Source organism: Symsagittifera roscoffensis, chromosome 1 (assembly GCF_963678635.1).
Source record: "Symsagittifera roscoffensis chromosome 1, txSymRosc1.1, whole genome shotgun sequence".
Taxonomy (NCBI): Eukaryota; Metazoa; Xenacoelomorpha; order Acoela; family Convolutidae; genus Symsagittifera; species Symsagittifera roscoffensis.
In genome coordinates, this window is record NC_087062.1 from 72,133,530 (window position 1) to 72,154,345 (window position 20,816).

Here is a 20,816-nt window from a genome sequence, read left to right on the forward strand (position 1 = left end):
TAGCTTGGAAAAAAAGAAAAAAATTCATACTATAACACAAGCTATGCTTGAATAAATAAGAATTTCATTGTAGCAAAATAAACACAGGAGTGAAGCTGCACTTCGCAAACACAAACGAAAAATCAGCTCAAAAGAGAGAAATAAAAATCAGCTCAAAAGAGTGAAATAAAAACGTTAGAAAAAAGTTGTAAAAATTTAATTACAACCTGAAACAGTCTTTATTCAAATACAACTAAATTATGGTAACTTTATTTTGATTTTCAAGAGCTTGAGCATGTCAGAAGGGGAAAAGTCCTACTATTCGGATACATTTTACCATTTATACTAAAATGATCATTCTGTAAACTGAACAAAGTTGTTTACGGGAAAAAAGTCTAGGACCCGATATCAATACATTTGCTTATCGCAAGGGCAAACAAGTTGTTACAGAAACTTAATTGAGAGTCAAATCATTTCATCATGTGGTTCTCCAGCGGTAAATTGACCAATGATCGCAACTGACAAGAGAAGATGTATTTTAATAGCAAGTTTTTAAAGCGAAAAAAATGTTGATTAGATATCTCGTAGCCCAAAATACTGGGTGCTTACTCCAGCACCTCAGTTTAGAGCAGTTTAAGGTTTGACGGACGATTAAGTTGGAAAAAAATTGAGGTAACATTTCAATTAGTACTCTGCATAATCCTGCTTTGCATAAACAGCTTCTGGCAGACACATTTTGCCAATAATCCGAATATAGGAGAAATGGTTGTTTTAAAAACTATTGATTGAAAGTATTCAACGTTGTTTGAAATTTCATTTAAAAAGACCTGTCCTTCATCTTTTTTGAAACATTGATTTAATATGCTTTTGAAAACATGCGAAAAAAATTACACCTACTCACTTCGAAACTCAAAAAGCAAGCTTATTATGAGTGCATTTTTCTTTTCTGTTAGTTCTACAATACTTAAGAAAATTACAAAAGAGAGTATTTGTACACATGCAAAGAGAACCATAGCACCAAGTTTGATGATACAATAGGAAAGACACTAGTTGCAATATTACACAATAGCAATTGAAAATTTAAGAATCCGGTAAAGGTAAATTGGGCACGTTTTGTAATTTCAGAGAGACGAATAAATTTCTTTATAGAAAAAATCTACAAGGTTACCACAGGATAGAGACAATAGAAAAACTTATGTGCATTTATTACAACCAATTTTGGCTTTTATTTACAGCTTTCTTCCATAACTCATACATTTTATCGCAAGCATCTTGGTCAATTTTTGGACTGAAAACCGTTTTTCTTTCACTGATTTTAACATCAGCTATGCTTTTCATAAGTTGAGCACCAAATGCGGCAGCTAGCGCTGCTCCGTATGCAGTTAGCTCCACGCTGGCAGGCCTTATGATTGGCATGTTGAGGATATTAGCTTGAGTTTGCATGAGGAGGTTGTTCAGACTGGCACCCCCGTCCACTCTCAGTTCCTGAAGACGCAGACCACTGTCTTCACTGATGGTATCCAAAACATCTCGTGTTTGGTAGCACAAAGAATCCAACACAGCACGAGCTGAACAAAATAAGATTAAATAAATCTTACAATTTCTGCCATTGCACAGCTGAATAAAACTTTTTCTCGTTACCATGAATTTTCTGGTCAACTCCTAGAAAAAAATGGAGCATAAAATTCTATGGAATCGTGAGCACGCTCTTCACGACAAGATCAAAAAAGCGCAAGAAAAAAAGCATGTCAAGCCACATGACTGACCGATATGGCGTCTGTTGGAGGTGTGACTCATGCCACAGATGATGGCCCTGGCAGTGGAGTCCCAGTAGGGCGTGAACAGACCAGAGAATGCCGGCACAAAGTACACTCCCCCACTGTCCTCCACCTGGGAAGCCACCCACTCTACCTCGTCAGTTGAGGAGATCAAGCCTGCAATAAAAAAAAACATTTTCTACTACACTTGATTTCATGGTTTTGTTTTGTTTTGTCGATTAGTTGAGTGCGTCAAGCAGTATATATCTCTGATCGACTTTGTAAATCCACTTGAGAAATGAAGTTTCAGGCAAGAATACACATTAACATTTTTGGTTGTAAAACTACCCGGAATCTCCATAAGCCAGAACTTCTACGGCCCTGAAAATTTACTTGAATTATAGATTCAGCATCTCGTGCAAACGGAGAAGGTTTCCCTATTCACCTTTTTGTCATCCAGAAATCAATTATACATACCAAGACTATCTCTCAGCCATCGGATTGCCGAGCCCCCAGAAGCAATTGCTCCCTCCATTGCAAAACACGGCTTCTCATTCTTTCCGAACTGGTACCCAATTGTAGTCAGAACTCCCTTCTTCGAAAACTTCAACTCATTTCCAATATTTGTTAGCAAGAACAGACCGGTTCCATACGTGTTCTTTGTTTGTCCAACTTCAAAGCAATGATGACCGACGAGCGAGGCATGTTGATCGCCCATGCATCCAGTTATAGGCACACCCTCTAGCGTTTTGATTGACGAGATGGTTCCGAAATCCTCCGAGTTGCTCTTGATGACTGGAAAGGAGATGTTAGGGTGGATCTGAAAGAACTCGATAATTTTGGCATCCCAATCCAAGGTGTGCAGAGACATGAAGTTGGTCCGGCTTGCATTCGATACATCTGTTGAAAACTCTCTACCTAACAAAACAGCAACATTAATAAAAGAGCAGCTGACATGAACAGAAAAGCTTCAACTTTCGAATTTCAAAGTAAAAAATATCTGGTCTTAAAGCGATTGGAATTCAAAAAAAAGTTTTGACCAATAGGTAAAATTTTTATTCCGCTGGGAAATCTGCAAAATACAAAATCCGTTTTCGAAAATAGCAGTCAATCAAGTTTTTCGTTGTTTTTACACTTACGCTGTTCGATAGGTGGTTAGAAAAAAGAAGTTTCGTAATAACACACTATGCTGGTCGCAAGTGTAATTATCCGGACAAACCGAAAAGAATGGACAAAACGCGTTTTTCTTAAATTGGGTTGACTTAAGAAATCAAAACTCAAACAGCGAAAAATCAAAGTTGAGCGTGAACAAACTTTTCTTTAAAAAAATTATCACGACCTATATAAGAGTCTTCAGAACGTTCAACAACTGTTAATAAGTTAAATCTAGAAACGTTCAAACCAAAACATTAGCTTATTGATTGACGAAAGTGCCGAACCTTTAGTAAGTTTCCATAGTAGCCAAACGTCAACAGTTCCAAATAGAACGTTTCCTTTTTCGCTCTCATTTTCCAGATCATTTTTTAGCTTTTCGTTGTGTTTCAAGAGCCATGCTAATTTAGAGCAGCACGAATATTCACTCATCACCAATCCTGTTTTCCCATGTATGTTTCCCCCGTCTAGAAGCGAATCTCTGATTTCGGCCTGAACCTCTCTCTGCTTGAAGTGCTCTATTATGTCTCGAGATCTGCCATCTTGCCAGCTGATTGCGGGTGCGTATGCTTCGCCTGTTTTCCGGTTCCACACTAGAGTAGTTTCTCTTTGGTTTGTGACTCCCACGCATGATAGCTGGTTTAGATTGTGACCCAAACTAAAAACACATGTTCAAAAAACCATTAAACCCATATACAATTAATTGGCTCATTCGATTTTTCTGGAGATCTGTACATTAGTTTTATAACTCAAAAATTTATAAACTAACACTCTTTGGAAACTGATCTTTTATGCCACCCTCAATTTAATTTTGAATCACCACAAGAGTCTTTACTATTAGCCCTCTGTCAGAATACAATTGCTGCTTCAAAAAATTCAGTTAAGAGAAGTAAAGTGAAGCAAATAAAGTGAGCACCTTAATAAAACTTGTTGATTTTCGTTGTATTTCACTTTACAGAGCGCATTTAAATACTGCATCTCTATTAATGGAAAAGCTTCAATCACAATAACTCACTTTTCTAGCTGAAGGCTCACTTCCTCTATGGATTCCACAACTGACTCGTAGATCTTCTCGGCGTCCGACTCCGCCCAGCCGGGTTCAGGGTATTGCACTTTTAGTTCCACATTCGAACTACACACTGGCCCCTCTCCCTTCTTGAGAGCATCGAGAGTGAACACGAGGAAGCGGGAACTGCTCGTACCCTGGTCGATTGCCCCCACCAACACCACCTCGTCCCCGCTTTTACCCATGACTCAACTGAAGTCGTATTCTTCGAGTTAGCGATAAAATGAGTTAGAATTTAATCTCAAATGGTTATAAGCTTTTAAGACTCAAGTGGACTGATCGCGCCGCAAGCAGCAAAAAACCAACAACAGAAACATCAGCGAAAATGTAATAATGGACCAAAAACAGTAAGTTTGGCGTAAATGATCATCTGATTGATAGCGAAATAAATAGACAAAACGATGGTTCGAACGAACTTCATAGTTCAAACAGTGATCTTTTGGTCGACTTATATTTCTTTGATCTCAAAAAGTTGGCCAGGATTAGTATGTTTAACTTGGTTAACACCTCCTGAAGGGTTCAGTAACCACCTGTCAAGATAATACAAAAACAAAGATGAGAAGAATCTATTAGTGGATATCATCTGGTTACATGACAAAAGATCCCTTGCCTTACAATAGATCCCTTACCATTTGTAGAGAAATAAGGCAAAAACTAAATCAAAATTTAATAGGTTAAATGAGCAAGTGAACGGATATAAGACAATATGTTTGAGTCTAAGTAAGAACTAGTTATCTGTTGAACTTTTTCATTCCGATCACGGTACTTTTTCCGAATAAGTTGATAGTACCGCTTGATGCTTTCAAAAAATTGAATTTTTGATTATAGGATTGCAGTTGAATTTTTTCAAGAAACGTATATATTGAGGGATGGCTGTCTTGAAACATATTTTCTCAATTACTAGGTCAAACGCTATTCTCACTTTTGAATCCGGTACAAATCTAAGACCAGGAATCATATTCAGCGCTAAGACTGTCTCGCTGTTTGATTCGTAAGTCTTTTTAAGGCTCAATTCGGATATTATCCGCATATAGCTCTGACAGAGGCGAAAACAGCATCCCTTATTGTAAGTTTGGTAACGAGACGCAAAAGCGTCAACGCCGCAATTTCACAGTCGATCAAAAATCTTTCAGGGGTTACGTCACCGATAAGCGATTTAAGTGCGGTTAAGAATCTGTTATAAATTGATGAGCTTTTATTGCTGAGCAAAGCGTAGACGCACGGTGGATAAAACCCGCCAATCTGGATATGTAGAGTGTAGAGCTGGTACAACTGACTGGGACAAATTAGGAAAGAACCATCTACAAACCAGGTTCTGTTGAAAATTAGAAAGCATTGAGGCTCTGGATATCGCTAATAATCAATCTGCGTTCCGTATCTTGCTTTTCGCTACCGAAAAGACAAAATTGCTTAAAACGATCCGGTATTTCGAAATGACGGTCATCTGTGGCAACAGTGGGTAGGGATGTCGTTTGTTTACTTCCCTTTAGAGTTCACGTTACCGCCGAGTGGTAAGGCAAAGACAGCTTGGTGCCTTTTCGTCCTGCACCAATTGGAAAAAAAGCTGCGATGATCTGGCTGCTTACTGGATTTAGTTGAATCCTAACTGTCTTCTTCATTTGCTGAACTAGTTGTCGAGATTCTGAGCGTCCTGCACTGAGTTAGTGACACTGCTCGTTGCTGTTCCAGATTATTTCGCTCCCAGAAGTGATTAAAGTTTTCGGGTACTTATATGATCTCCATTTGGTGCCGCGCCACTGTGTTGTTGTCTTTATATTGCGTTTCTTTTGAAATTCATGGCCGTCAAGATTAACAATTGTTTGAACTTTTTGTGACGTTCCCCAAGCCCCAAGTATAAAAATTTATTTTTACTATTCAACGAGTTAGAGAGTGAGATAGTGAATGCAGAGTGTATACATTTTCAATTGAGTTTGTCTAATTCAATGGCATATTAACGACTTCTACTAAAGCGTTTCTTGTCCGTTTTCAAATTGTGACGGAAATAAACACCGGGAAAACGCGTAAGCAAGGGTTCAGATGAAGGAATTCTGAATAGCATTCAAGCTATTAGATGTAGATAACACGTTTTTCCATGCCATTCGATCAACACAATCTGTTGTAGCGCATGGTCATTTTCCTTTCGGTGAACCTGGTAATAGCATTGTAGCCGCGACCACACTTGTAGCTTGTCCAGATCTACGAGTCCTGCAACTTCAATTACTGCTTCGTTGGTTACTCTGTCTTTTTAAGTGACTCCTACAACCCTACAACCAAGAGAGCTGGATATTGCCTTGATTTGTGCTCAAGTTAAGTTTCAGAATAGCACATCAGAATTATCCGGAGACAATCTCCGTAGATATGACGACTTGTAATTTGCCGCCATTTTTGTCCAGAAAGCTGGAATTCTGACCGATGCTGCACTTATTGCGTCATTTTTAAGGGAAATCATATCAACCAGATAGCAGAACTCTTTGACAGTACTCATGGTTTCAAATTGATTAATCCGTAGAGAAACAATTAAGTTTTAGTGATAATTGGAAGGATTATCGCACCTTGGACAAACACAATAAGTATTATCTTTAGATATTTTTCTCAGGCTACTGCATTTTTTTTGCAACCATTGAATACAGCATATTGCAGCATATTGAATTGGCGCCGACTGCCTTCAAAGAACAAGCGCATGGACATTTTCCGGTTTTATGAGGAAACTTTTGGCCTGAAATCAAATGCTTTGTCTTATCCACGCTACTTATCAAACCGCGTATGTACAAAGCCTTGTTCCAAGCATTAAATTTCTCAAAAGACTGGGATTCCGTTTCAGCGGATATCATTGGGTCATCTGCATTAGCAGATCATCTGGTACCACGGAACGACAGTTTCTCGTAGCCTCTTCCATTACTATTATAAATAACAATGGGCTAATTGTTGCTCCTTGATCCACGCCTACTTCTATTTCGAAGAAATCATTGCATCCTTGGGGCCGGCGAACTTTGGTTTTCGAATCGGTGTACAAGCGCATTATAAGTCGTACTAGATTTTCGGGATCTCTGTTGCCTCAGAGCCCATGGGCCCAGTTCAAAAAATATGCGACGCAGGGGTTTTTTCCGCAAACAGTTCCTTCAGTACTCTAATAAAAAATGGTACCGGTAGCTGATCTACCACACATGAAGCCAAATTGCATGTCATCTATTTTTATCAACTGTCTCAGACGTTTATCTAGTACTTTTTTGAAAATTTTAATTGCGTGTCCTAGTAATCGGATACCTCTAAAAGATCCACATTCTAACGGATCGCCTTTTCCTTTGTAAAAATTAACAGGTTTATTTTCGCGCCAGTCAGAGGGGATTAGACCAGAGTCCCAGACTTCCTTAAGGACTTCAAAAGTCCAGTAAGTCCACAATCTCCAGCAATTTTTATCATGAAACTGGGGGGAATATTTCACGCCGTGTCTCCGTTTTTGACAGATCTTGACACCAGAACTCGCTGGATTCAATTTTTTAGCTTCCGCGACTAGCTGTTTCGCAAGTGTTTTCTGCCTCCGATATATCACCCGGTCTTCCTCATTTCCAGTCCTCTGTCACTTTTTTATTATATATCTCTTCCTGCAAACTCGTTCGCCTATTTTTTTCGTTCCACCACTATGTTCTTTTTCTCGCTGGTTTTCCGGTTGTTTCGTCACATACGTTTTTCGCAGCTTCTAGAAGTGTCGATTCAAAATTTTCCCAGTGGACTTGTATTTGATTATTTTTTTAGCTTCTTTCTTATTGCCTCTTCGTACTTGATTTGATTATCTATTTCATTTTATTTCCACGATTTTATTCTTCTAGCTGGTTTTGACTTATGGCGTTAATTGGAAACATTAAGATAGAAATCACACACAAGTCTGTGCTGAATACCATATTCTTCGCCCTTGATAACCTTCAAATTTTTGATACACTTTTTCTGTGACGATCGGTGTTAGAATGAAATCAATCTCGGTGTAGTTTTCTCCACTCTTAAACGTACAGTAATCATTGACGCGTTTTTTAAAGAACGGCTAGGTTTTGTGACTGGCAGAAATTGAGAAAACTCTGGCCTTCTGAGTTTTTATTACCAAAGCAACATGGGTCAATTTTGCAGTCAAATTACTGGCGCCAACCTTCACTGCCAAATGACACTAAATTAAACACATGCTGCCAGTATAATAATCCAAAAAATGAGTCGTTTGAATTTGGTTATCTTAGATTTGCGTTATTCATTAATAGCGCGAACCCTACAGATATCATTACTCTAGATTTTTTTAAATTATGTTTTGATATTGACTTTTGTTCATAATTCATGGGATCTTTTGAATTGGCTGGGGATCTTATGGTATGGGCGATTTTAGTACAAGGGCTCTTTTGGTTGGTATCTTTTGTCCTGACACCTATAATCTACCCACACACGTAGCAAAAATGACACTAGCGATACTACAAACAAAACAATCAAAGCTGGGACAGAAAATGAAAAAGCCATTGAATCGATAAAAAAAACATTTGATCAAAAAATGTGAAAACTACATCTACATAACCTTCATATATTTGCCTCGAGATATGATCGATTTGCGGCAAATAAAAGTGTCCAGAAATGCAAAAGTCACGTTCAAATTGCGTTCGGAAACATTTAGTGTCAATTTAGCCGATAATACTGTGGTACGAGACAGTTGAGCCGATATAAAATTGATGGCATGAAAAAATTAGAGCTAAGACCATTTGAAATTTTCGCGACCCCAACAAACCACCTTTTTTGCAACAGCGTTAAGAAAACATTCGGAAAATTTCAGGGGCAACTAAGTCGGAAATACTGGATAAACGCCAGCTGAGCAGAAAAAGAACTGTAGGTATGATAAACTGAGCTACAAGTTTTGAAAATCGAAACTTATAGGCCCCCAATATCGGAAAACAAAAAATGAAAAATTAGTCAAAAAGTCGATAATTTTAAGAGCCTTGCAATTTTCTTATATACATTATTGCATAAACAACGCATTTGAATAAATTCACAAAAATTAAGCCCAGTCTTTAAATCGAAAACAATGAACCCAAAAAATACCATTATATAAACTTAATATCGACTTTCGGCCCTTTTTTTTCACCCCATAATTTTTCGCGTTGAAAATTAGGGCTGAACTGCCCAAAGCATAGAGCTTCACACACCCCGTTTTTCCATTAGAACCCAAAATCTCAGTTAGGATGAGAGTTTTCGTAAGTCAAAAAATCAAAAATTTGGCTTTTTCGAGGTCCATATTTGTTTGTGAAAAAATTTGGGTTGGTATAGTATCTTAAGCAAGGCAGCGTCTCACAGACCGTTCTATAAATTGAATCAAAATCCTCAGATTTGGTAGGGTAGTTTTTGGGACAATGAAAAAACCCATAAACTTTTGTCAAATGAGTTTTTATGAAGGCTGTAGAAAAAAGGGCAAGGTAAAAAGAGACTGCTGCATTATTCACGCACACACGAGAGCAGGCCGATTTTGCATTGGTACAATTATTTGAAAATCGAATGAATAGTTTTTGAGAAACCTGTTTTTTTTAATATAGAAAAAATTTTGCATAGCGTCTCAAAACCCGATCCCAAACTTTTTAAATAAAATCTTTCTTTATCAAACAGTACTTAACTGTTTTTATCAAGCAGGATTTGTATCGACTTCACAGCTAGCAATCAGTAGCAAAAAGAAATCCACGAAAAAATGGAAAAAGTATTCCTAAGTAAAGCTTGGAAAACTTTTGGTTGATAGTTTTTCATAACAAAGTTTCCAATTAATTTCGACTCTTTGATAGCAAAAAAACACCACGGCAACCAGGATGACGCTGATTGAAGTAAAAGCCGCAAAGCATAAAACTGTTTTTTTTAAATACAAAAAAAATTTATATCTTTTCATCGAAAAATTGGGGAAGGAAATCTGAGAAAGAAATTTTCATCGAAAAAACGTTCCATGGGAGGTTATTTGAAAAATGAAATGAAAGTCTGAAAACGTTTGGTCCCAATTAACAAAAAATTATTACAGAGAGACGCAGCAGAGCTTCGCACAAATGGCCAGTCCACACTACCATACAGTGTTGGGGTGTTATTAACATCAGTGTTATTTACACTGTTATTAACACATGTTATTAACGTTATTTACACAGCCGTGTTATTAAGTGTGATTTACTTCAGTTTGAAATGCCTGGATCGAACGCTGGTGGAAGGCCCGTGGACGCTATTTGGGAGCATTTTGAACGACTTCCGAGCAACAAGTCCAAATGCAGGGTCTGTGGGCATGAAGCGGCCGCAAATCCTGAGAGGATGAAGAAGCATCATGCCAAACACGCGGATTCTGAGAATCGACCACCGCCCGCAAAGCAGCCCCGAATCACCGATTTTACCGTTTCGACGTCCAAAGACGATAAAAACAAGTTTGATATTTTAGTTGGGCGGTTCTTTTTCGAGAACAATATCGCATTCAACATTGTGGAATCTACAAGCTTTAAAGAGTTATGCCATGCATTACATCCAGGGTATAAGCCACCGAATCGGAAAATTCTTGGCAATGAAATCCTCGACACCGTGCACACACAGTTGGAAAGCAAGTGTTCAAAGAAACTGAATGGGAAGGAGGTTACTCTTTGTATTGACGGATGGTCGAACACCTGCAACGATCCTATTGTGGCAGCTTCGATCCAGCATGAAGGAGACAACAAATCGGTGCCGCCAGTTTGGTTTCTTGCCAATATTCTACATCCTCAGTATGCTGGGAGAAGATTGACTCCAAAAAAGCTCAAAGACGCCAAAAAACTGGTGGAAGAAAAGTATACCTCTTTGTTGCCAGTCTATGTTGATTTCGTAGCGGAGGGTAAAACTGTCTTCATGGAAAACTGGGCTCCTGCATCTGGATGCAAAGTTGAAAACTTCATCAAGTTGAGCAGAGACGAGCAAGAAATTAGCCAAGGACTCGCTGAACTGATGATCACAATGCTTAAATTGATCCCAAGCACGGCTGGTTTGGAACGGGTTTTCTCAACAATGGGTTTTGTACACTCGGACTTACGTAATCGTCTTGGTTCTGAGAAGGTCACAAAACTTGCATTCTGTTTGCGTTCGCTGAAATCTCAAGACAATTGAATTTTTCGCGAATGAATTCTGTTTTTTGAGTAAATCACAGTTATTAACTGTTAAAAACGTTAATAACGTAAATAACGTTAGAAACTCGGGCGAGGGTGTAATAAACCCAACACTGCTACCATAGCATTGAAAGCTAGCGAACAGAAATAGGGACGGAGGTCTATTATAAAACTTGATTGTAAAATATCGAGTTTCTGCAACTACAAAAATTTGAAGCGTTTGTCTGGACTTGTATTCATTTTGAAGAAAAAATTCGAGAAACAATAGTCAGCATTGAATAATCATTTAGAAAAATTTATGGGGCGTCAACTGAGTCACTAATACTTGGATAGACGCCAGTTAAAAATAATTGTTTTCATCGAAAACGTAGGAACCTCTTCCCCCTTGGTAAACGCAAAAAAGATAAAATGTACTTTTTGATAACAACAACGCAATATTAAGTGACAAAGTCAATATCAAACAGCTAAAACGATTTAACCCGCATAAAACTGAACAAAAGACTTTATACAAAATAAGGATTGGTACACTAGCAAACTGCAGAAAAACTGACGTCTAACTACATTTAAGACACCATAGGAAATAATCCGAAAACAAATCATATTCTTAAAATCAGCCGACAGAGTTATAGCTGACACCCAATTAGCCAAAAAACTACCAATATTTTCGGCAAAAAGTAAAACGCTGAGCGTAATATTTTCGGCAAAACTACAAATATTTTCGGCGAAAAGCAAAACGCTGAGCGTTAACATCGAAATAACATTCATGCACTGCCTACATATTATCTACAAGCACGCCTTAAAAAAATCAACTACAGTGAAAAAAAATTAACGGGAAAGAACTCTAGTGCCTGGTTGCAGTACCCTTCTCTATCGCATTATGATTTAACTTGGTTAAAACTAAAGGCTGATTGGTTGACCGCATTTCCGCATATGACTAACCAGAAAACCGATAACAAAATTGGTTTCGAATAAAAAAAACATTCTAGTACCTATTTACACAAACTGTGCTATCGGCAGGATAACTGAAATCCGTTTTCAAGAGTAAGCTACAGTGATTGAAATTTCGAACGGCGAATTTCTCTATTGAGTGATGAATAGCTGTTAAGACTTTTGCTCTCGAAATGTGAATCATAGCCAACAGACAGTTGGAAAAGAGTCAATGAATGCTGGGAGTCAGGAAAAAATACTGACTTGTTATTTGAAAAAAAAAAACGAAATTCGAAGAACAAAATATATGCCCTTAAAGCTTTTTGACTTCTAGAACAATTTATGACTGGCACTTTTTGATTAAATTATCCCAATTTTGATTAAATTATATCAATAGGTAAATGTTTTATTTCGCTGGAAAATCTGAAAATTAAATTCCACTTTCGAAATCAGAAGTCGATCACATTTTTCGTGCCCCTTACACTTTCGCTAATCGATAGTGGAGTTTGCTTTCTTTTTAACAAAGTGAATGAACTGAACTTAAAAAGAAATCAAAAGTCAAACCGCGAAAAAGAAAACTTGAGCCTGAAGCAGGCGCGGATCTAGGAATTTCTCGAGGGGGGGGGGGCGGATTTTCAAAATAATTTTGAAATTTTTCTCGGCCTTTTTTTATAGGCCGACCAAATTGATTTTCTGAGCTCTCCTAAATCACTATGAAGACCCTAGATTCACCAAATTTTCTGCACCCCAGGCAAATTTTAAAAAACAGGCCAAAAAAGGCGGTTTTATGCACTTTTTGGAAAATTTCGACAAAAAAATTATCGCGACCTAAAGAGTCTGAATTGCTTTCATCGACTCTTAAACATTTTTTCATACGGCTGAAGAATTTTTTCAAAATATTGGTTACGAAAAGACTGAATTGAAAACTTGCACTTTAAATAAAAGACAATTAAATTAATAAATAATGCGTATGTACAGAGGAATAGAAAAATTTCGCTGTCGATAAAACAACTGACGGTCAATGAGCAAGTTTTCAAAAAATAAACTTGAGCAAAATTTTTCAAGGAGACAATTCAAAATCAGTTTTATTGCACACACATCTGAGTTCGAGTCATAATTGATTGTTCACGAAATGAAATTAAATAGCTACAGCAATCGATTGTCTTCGTATTTGAGGTATGGGGAAACTTTACACGACGAAGAACTGCTCAGAAAAATGTATTTGGAAGAAACAAAAATTAGCTTGTATTTGGAAGAAACAAAAAAGTTAATTCCTGATAGAACATAGGCAACATTCAAGGCTCCAATAAAAACTATTGGTGCTCCAGAAATTTGTAAATTCATAGGCAAGAGTAGCGCATAATGATGTAAGGCATTTGATTAACAAGATTGTCTGAGAGTTGTGTGCGGAATTTGGTTCAAATCCATTAAGCACAAGAAAGAAATCTAAGCTAAATGTGGTTTAAAATACCAATTCAAACTAAGAGAATAAAAATATAGTTGTAAAATAAAATTTAGCTGGAAGAAAGAAGTGCTAACTGTACAAATAAAACTGGCAGCCAAGCCAGAACGGAAATTTCCGATAGCAAGAGGGTAACAAGGAACTTATTTGTTCACTGCTCATATCTGCTCAGTGTTGCTCTTGCTAGAGAAAACGTTTCTTTCCTAAAAAATTACAAACGAATGAGAAACCGCAAATGTCGAAGTTTGAATATTAAAATCGCAGAACGTATATTTCAATCTTCAAAAAAATAATCGCTAGTCTTCTTTTTAAGATGAAAAATAAGATAATAGTTTGCGTCAGCTAAGTGCAATCTTATGAGTTCCCTTCATACTTATTTTTCAAACTTCGATGAAATTAACTAAACAATTAACTTATCAAGGCATCATTTCGCCGTCTGCATTCTTTCTGGAATATTTTAGTACAATCCTAGTCCTCGCAAGTTGCTCGCAATGATTACGTCAGTGACTGAGTCAAAGACAAACTGCACGTTGCTGGTATCCGTCGCACAAGTCATGTGTGAGTAAACCTCCTTGGCTCTGGATTTGTTCATGCTCTCAAACTGCGTCTGGATGTAGGCACTGGCTTCGGTAAAGTTGCTCCGTCCAGAGTATTCAGGGAATGCGATAGTCAAAGGAGACCTGTAGAAACGCAAGAAATAATTAAACTAGGCTTCTGCCTTGATATTTGATCCCAGAGCTGAACTTAACTTTCAGTGCCGCCACATATGTAACAAGAATGAACTCCAACCCCTCCCATGCTCATGAACATTGGCATTAACGCGAGCTATGTTAAACTGTCGAATGCGAGCTATTTAAAGCTAAAAAATCTGTCAACCCCCCCCCCCCCCCGGAAATATAGTTTTCCTAAGAAATCAGGGTATTCTGATTTTCAATAACGAAAGCCCTCCCGATTTGAAAAAATTTCGACAGGTGCGAGGAATTTATCGTTTTAAATATAATGTTGATTTCTCTCATATTTGTCTTAATACTTGTGATTTGAATTCAATATCTTGAACATCTAGAAACAAACACACCCCCCATAATTTGGGAGCCCTGATAACTGATTTGGTGGTACGTAATCAAACCCCGATAATTATGCCCACCTCCCCCGATTGCGAATCACCTGAAATTACTTTGTATTTTACTAAATTTAAAAACTTCTCACACTATTACAGACTCACTTTGGTATTTTAGCTTCGAAGAGATCCTTCTTGTTTAAAAACAGAATAATAGACGTGTCTGTGAACCACTTGTTGTTGCAAATGGAGTCAAAGAGTTTCATGCTCTCGTGCATTCTATTAGTTGTCTCATCTTCATATAAAACTTGGTCATAAGCTGACATCGCGGAACAAAATATAATTGCAGTCACGTCTTCAAAGCAATGAATCCATTTCTTCCGTTCCGATCTTTGCCCGCCAACATCAAAAATTTTGAAATTGAGGCTTTTGTAGTCAAAGTGTGTTTCAACGATTCCAGTGGTTTTGACTCGAGTTCGCAAAACATCTTGCTCTGTTGGCAGATAGTTTTGGTCCCCAATTCTATTTAACTCGTCCAGAAAATACCCAGCTGAGTCATTCAACTGATATTCATTTGATCTGGCAAAACAACGCTGCACACCTGAAACATTTTTGATTTGAAACAAAAGAATTAAGCATATCAACCAACACAGGGACTTCTTAAACATGCAAAAAGTGAATCGCCAATTATATCAAGTATAGATAGATAGATAACAGTTAAAACTTTCGACAGCACAAAAAAGTCGAAGTCGGTGATCAAGCAACTAAGACGACAAAACGATTTCAGACAAACAGTAGGCCGACAATTTCTTAAAACTGCTTATTTTCCGTTTTTGAAAAAACAATTCCGGGCCGGATTTGAGGGTATTCGCACATTTCGCCCCTCACGGGTTTCGCCCCTCTTAAATCTAATGGCATATTTCGCCCCTCATGAATTAAACACATTTCGCCCCTTAAATGTACATTAAGAAAGCTACGTTAATTAACTGTGTGATAAGTTAGGGGCGAAACGTGCCAGGACGAAATAAGTGAAATTATTAGGGGCGAAATGTGCGAGGGGCGAAATGTGCCACAAGATTTAAGAGGGGCGAAATGTGTGTGGGGCGAAATGTTTGTGGGGCGAAACGTGGGACATTCGGATTGGAGCCGATGCCCTTGGACGTCTCAGGCTTAGTCGTTACCTAAAGAGCAAGTTTGCCGAAGTAATTAAGAAGTTTGAATATATTATCAATCAAGCTATTGAATGATTCGAAAGATTTATTAACTTAATTCTCAACCTTACAAAAGTGTATCTTCCGACTTGATAACGATTGCCCGTCACAAGCATAAAAATCCTATGCCCTTGGACGTCTCAGGCATAGTCGTTACCTCCAAAGCAAGTTTGCCGAAGTAATTAAGAAATTTGAATATATTATCAATCAAGCCATTGAATGATTCGAAAGATTTTTTAAACTTAATTCTCAACCTTACAAAAGTATATCTTCCGATTTGATAACGATTGCCCGTCATAAGCATAAAAAATTGAACACACCCGATGAAAAAATTAATCCCCACTTTCAGTGGTCGTAACGAAGCAAAAACAGAGCAAAAGAATAGAAAATTGTTTTTCGGGGAAAAGTTTAGAGAAATATATATTACGAGTACATGCAAGTTGAGTTCTAGTTCAAAACAGGGATAACCCTAACTTTCGGGAAGAGACATGCGGCGGCAACTAGGCCAAAACAAAAAAGCAGACACGGTAGTCGGATAATTAAATTTCTCGGCTCGTTTCCACCCCCACCCCCCCCCCCCCCCCACATTTCAAAATTCCAATTTTCTTACGTGTTATTATGGCTGAATTCGTGATGCTAGTAGAATTTAAGTTCTGAAGAATAAATCTGTTCACAAACGTTAGTTTGTTACCCATACAAAATTTCATTCTATTATGACAAGGCAAAAAAATTCAATGCGGGAGTGTGTGTGTGTGTGTGTGTGGGGGGGGGGGGGGGGGATGGAGTGGAAAAGAGCCAATTTCTCGTCGGGAGAAATTTTTTCACTACCGGGCTTTTGCTCTCTCAAGCATGGGATAACTTTAAGGCCAAATTGGCGAAAAGGTCTTCTGATTTATATTGATGAAAAACACATAGTCGGAGCTGCGCTTCGCAAACACTAGCCAGAACACGACAGAAAAGCAGCTCTATAAAGTGAAAAAAGAAGAAATAAGAACAGAAGCAATAATATTTCCAATGTTATAGATAGTGATTATATCAAAAATATCACCTAAGAAGTGAACACTTTTATTTGCGAGTTGGGTTGGAAAAAAGAATGTCCGTACTAATACACTACGATTTTAATCTTATTAGTGTAAACAAGCGATCACTGACTCTGTTGGCCAAGTTATATACCTGGAAAAACGTCAACCTTCCGATTTGACTACTGCTCAGAGCAAGCGCAAATTTTTTGATTTCCGAAAGAAAACCAAAGAAATTGAAAAAATTAAGATTTAAGAGAATCAAAAACCAAAATCGAAGACAGCAATTGGTAAATTCTAAAGACTTATTACTCTCAGGATGCGTATTATCGGGCGCCCCTGATGCCTAATTTCGCGTAAAATGTCGATTTAGATGCGTATTTTAACTGAAATAAAAGACTACATTAGCGTGGGAAAATTTTGAAGCATCAAATTTCGGGCATTGTTAACTAATTAAAATTAATTTCGAGTTCGCCTCTTAGACCCCGTGATAGGGGACCGACCTTTTACCAGACCGACCTTTGGTGGAAACCCTCATGCGCGAAGGTCCGAATGCGCGAAAATATAAATTAGATTTCAGTACTCCAAAATTTGGAAAGAAAGTGAACACTTCCAGGGACTGGGGTATTGAGATTGGCCGAATACAGTGCTGATTCAAATTAACCGGACAAAATGCTTTAAACTTGAAATTTAAAACGCGTTTTTCTCAAATTGAGTTGAGTGTATGAGAAAACTTTTGACGACAAAACTTGCTTAAAATTTTAGCAGAATTAATATGGTGTAATTTGTTTTGCGAAATTCGGCCCCAAAAGTTTACCACAAAAATGGGTCATTTTGGCTTTTCTTATTAAATCAAAAATTACGCCAAAAATACTCAGTCGATCACAGCCATAACTATATCAAAGTGAGCCCTTTCCGTAGCCCAACAAACTTTAAGAAAGGTATATTCTCCAAAACCTTGTATAAGTTAATTTATTTTGTTTGATAGACAAAAAAGGTCGTTTTTACTATATAAAAATAACAACTAATTACTTAAAAACAATTTTTAAACGGTTTGCAAATTTTTTTTGGAGAAATTACCCTTCTTAAAGTTTGTTGGGCTACTTAAGGGGCTCACTTTGATATAGTTATGGCTGTGATCGACTGGGTATTTTTCAATTTAACAAGAAAAGCCAAAATGACCCATTTTTGGGGTAAAATTTTAGGCCCGAATTTCGCAAAACAAATTACACCATATTAATTCTGCTAAAATTTTAAGCAAGTTTTGTCTTCATATATTTTCTCCTGAACTCAACCCAATTTGAGAAAATTGCGTTTTAAATTTCAAGTTTAACGCCTTTTGTCCGGTTAATTTAAATCAGTTTTGTATAAAAAACGGCAGAAATATGCAAAATTTTAATATTGCCATTGACTGCCGCAAAATTAGGACAAATTTTACATTTCAAGGGTTTCGTAATGAAAGCGGCAAAATGTTTCTTCATTTTCTTCTTTTTAATTGAATAGCAACTGCTTCTTTTTAAAAATTGACTTTCGGCTTATTTTGTTTTCGATTTTTCACACATAATTTTTTCGCGCATTCGGTCCTTGCCGCATGAGAATAGCCCCCCGACCTTTTACCAGAAAAGTTATAACATGGACCTTTTACCAGACTCGATAAACAAATTTGATTGACAGATGCAATGACGACGTTTAGTCTGGTTAAAGATGTTTTCACGGTTTCTCAGCGAAGTTTTGTTTGATGTAACCGCTTCCGTTTCGGATTTCCCACTAATTTAAATGTATCTCAATTGAAATAATACATTGTGGTCTGGTAAAAGGTCGGTCTGGTAAAAGACCTAGCCACCCCCCCCCCCCCCCCCATCCCGTGAGTCAAAAGAATCAGGTCTAAACTGGTGACATCGATACTTAAATACAAAAAGATAATTACAACCTGAAACTTGAAAAGATTATTAAAACCTGAAAGAACAAGCTTTCAAAAGATAAAACCAGAAGATGCTCTAGAAGTGAAGATCATCTAGAAGAAGAGATTGTCTAGAAGTGTATACAAGTTTGTTTACGGGAAAAAATGCCTAGTACGCGATTGCAATACATTTGCTTATCGCAAGGGTATTTTTATGAACAGAACATAAATCAAGTTTAAGATCTTCAAAATACCAGCCTGAATCTTTCCACAGCATGCTCATAGCTTGTAGGGTTTCAGGAGAAAAAGGCTCGGTATCTCGCAAATTCTGAACAACTTCAAACACATTGTCTGCATCTCGATATCGTTCCTCAGACGAATATTTGATTCCAAGTGCATCCATAGCGCGCAGCATAGCAACCATTGATTGAATTGTGTTGCTGTATACAACAGGCCGGTACTGTAAATACTCTTCTTTGGAATAACCTTCCATATGAATAATTTTCATTTGTTTCACAACCGTTGACTTGCCACTCTCTCCAGCTCCAAGGAGCAGTAATTTAATATCTTTAGCTGCTGCAATTCCTTCGTTCCTCAGACCTTCTTCAATTTTCTTACTTCTAGCTATAGCTTCCCGCTCTTCTTGACTCATTGTACAGCCCATCTTGTTTAAATTGGTATCAAAATCTGAAAAAGGCGATCGAATACAAATGTGCAAGTATTCAGTGTTTTGTACATGTTATACGATACTAGAAAATGGGCCCTTCCGTCATGCGACGGTACGTGCACAGGTTGGATAGGGCCATACCAACGCTATATAAATACATCGACAAAATTTTATGAATAAATCAAGTCTATTTTAATGCATCAAGAGAATTGTCAATTAAAATTTACCAGAACATACTAGAAAATAAATATAATATATATTTACTAGAAAATAAATATAATCCAGTTTGAAAACGCTTGCTTATCGCAAGCTTGATGATGAAACTAATTATTCCGAAAAAAAATCTTTCAACGTTAACTGCGTAAACTTAGACAGACAAAACTTTTTCCCGATCTATCATGCAATGACCTCCTACACATCGTTACGTTACGTTTCAAATCGTTCGGTGAGTCAAATTTTTCACGATTTCAATAGCGCAATCCAATTGTTTTTTGAAGCGATAAGCTCAAACGTGTACATTTTCCTTTTGAACGAATGGCTGGATTGTGTAAATGACTTATCACGAACGCATTCTTGAGTAAGCTCAAAATTGTACCAGTTCCGTTCAAACGAATGGCTGGATAGTGTAGGTGACTTATCACACACATTCATGATTAATATTCATGTTTCATTTGGAGTAGTTGTATTGAGCTATTGATTTTTCTAAATTCCCCACATCTGTATAATTTAGCTCATCTAATCTTCTCCGTATTTGCAGCACACTTCCAGTTAATGTTGTGCAAGATTCTCATCTTGTTGTTTACAGAACACCATTGTGTCTTTGCCATGTTGTACAGTCTTAAAGCAATCGTTTCTCAATCAATTTTTTTATTGTTTATTATGGTCATTCTTATAAGACTGTTAGGGCCAGTATTCTTCATTACATTCATCAACGATTTACCGTCATCACTCACCAACTCGTGCTATGGTTACGCAGACGATTATAAAATTGTTGCAACGAACCCTTCCCTGCTCTAACATGACCTAATCACGATCAACTTATGGTGCAAAGATAATTCCATGAGTCTTAATTTGAAAAAATGTCACAATATAATATTCAAAGACCCCCAACTTGACCTAAACATGTATCTCGGTGACCATATACTTGAAAAAACCTGTTCAGAAAAAGACCTTGGTATACAAATAACCAACAACCTAAACTGGTCAGCACACGCAAAAATAAGAGCCCAAAAAGCAATAGATTGCTTATTTTTAATTAAAAGAAATATTTCAAAATCAGCGAGCTTAAAAATGAAACTGAACTCCTACTGTGGATATGTAACCCCAATTGTGTCATATGGCTCACCCATATGGAAAGCAAATAAGTGTGAATTAAAAATTATTGAAGATGTCCAAAGAAAAGCTACACGTTGGATACTGTCATGTAACAACATCAACTATAAAGACAGACTGATTAGATTAAACCTGCTTCCACTGTCTCTCTACCATGAAATGCACGACATTC

General features: G+C 37.3%; 2 protein-coding genes across 2 annotated transcripts in view; both read right to left on the reverse strand.

The window, feature by feature from the left end:
* Positions 1 to 901: 901 nt before the first annotated feature.
* Positions 902 to 20,816, reverse strand: part of LOC134848617 (glycerol kinase-like) — a 124,701-nt gene continuing 104,786 nt past the window's right edge. The window contains exons 2-6 of the mRNA XM_063866139.1: positions 3,904 to 4,147; positions 3,176 to 3,546; positions 2,214 to 2,654; positions 1,746 to 1,913; positions 902 to 1,547 (exon numbers count right to left, since the gene is read on the reverse strand). Coding sequence (XP_063722209.1) covers positions 1,186 to 1,547; positions 1,746 to 1,913; positions 2,214 to 2,654; positions 3,176 to 3,546; positions 3,904 to 4,139 — 1,578 coding nt within the window. The 5' untranslated portion in view covers positions 4,140 to 4,147 and the 3' untranslated portion in view covers positions 902 to 1,185. The remainder of the gene's footprint in view (positions 1,548 to 1,745; positions 1,914 to 2,213; positions 2,655 to 3,175; positions 3,547 to 3,903; positions 4,148 to 20,816) is intronic.
* On the reverse strand, positions 13,758 to 19,328 carry LOC134848559 (guanine nucleotide-binding protein G(o) subunit alpha-like). Its single transcript, XM_063866075.1, has 3 exons — positions 18,904 to 19,328; positions 14,681 to 15,116; positions 13,758 to 14,138 (listed from the first exon to the last, which is right to left on the reverse strand). The coding sequence occupies exons 1-3, from the start codon at positions 19,307 to 19,309 to the stop codon at positions 13,916 to 13,918; spliced, it is 1,065 nt and encodes a 354-aa protein (XP_063722145.1). The 5' UTR covers positions 19,310 to 19,328; the 3' UTR covers positions 13,758 to 13,915.

What these genes read in the sequence shown, in the direction of transcription:
- LOC134848559 (XM_063866075.1), bottom strand. Translation starts at nt 19,309, where the DNA reads ATGGGCTGTACAATGAGTCAAGAAGAGCGGGAAGCTATAGCTAGAAGT. An exon ending in CATGCTGTGGAAAGATTCAG is followed by an intron (nt 15,117 to 18,903) that starts GCTGGTATTTTG and finishes AAAATGTTTCAG; the next exon opens with GTGTGCAGCGTTGTTTTGCC. An exon ending in TTCGAAGCTAAAATACCAAA is followed by an intron (nt 14,139 to 14,680) that starts GTGAGTCTGTAA and finishes GCGTTTCTACAG; the next exon opens with GTCTCCTTTGACTATCGCAT.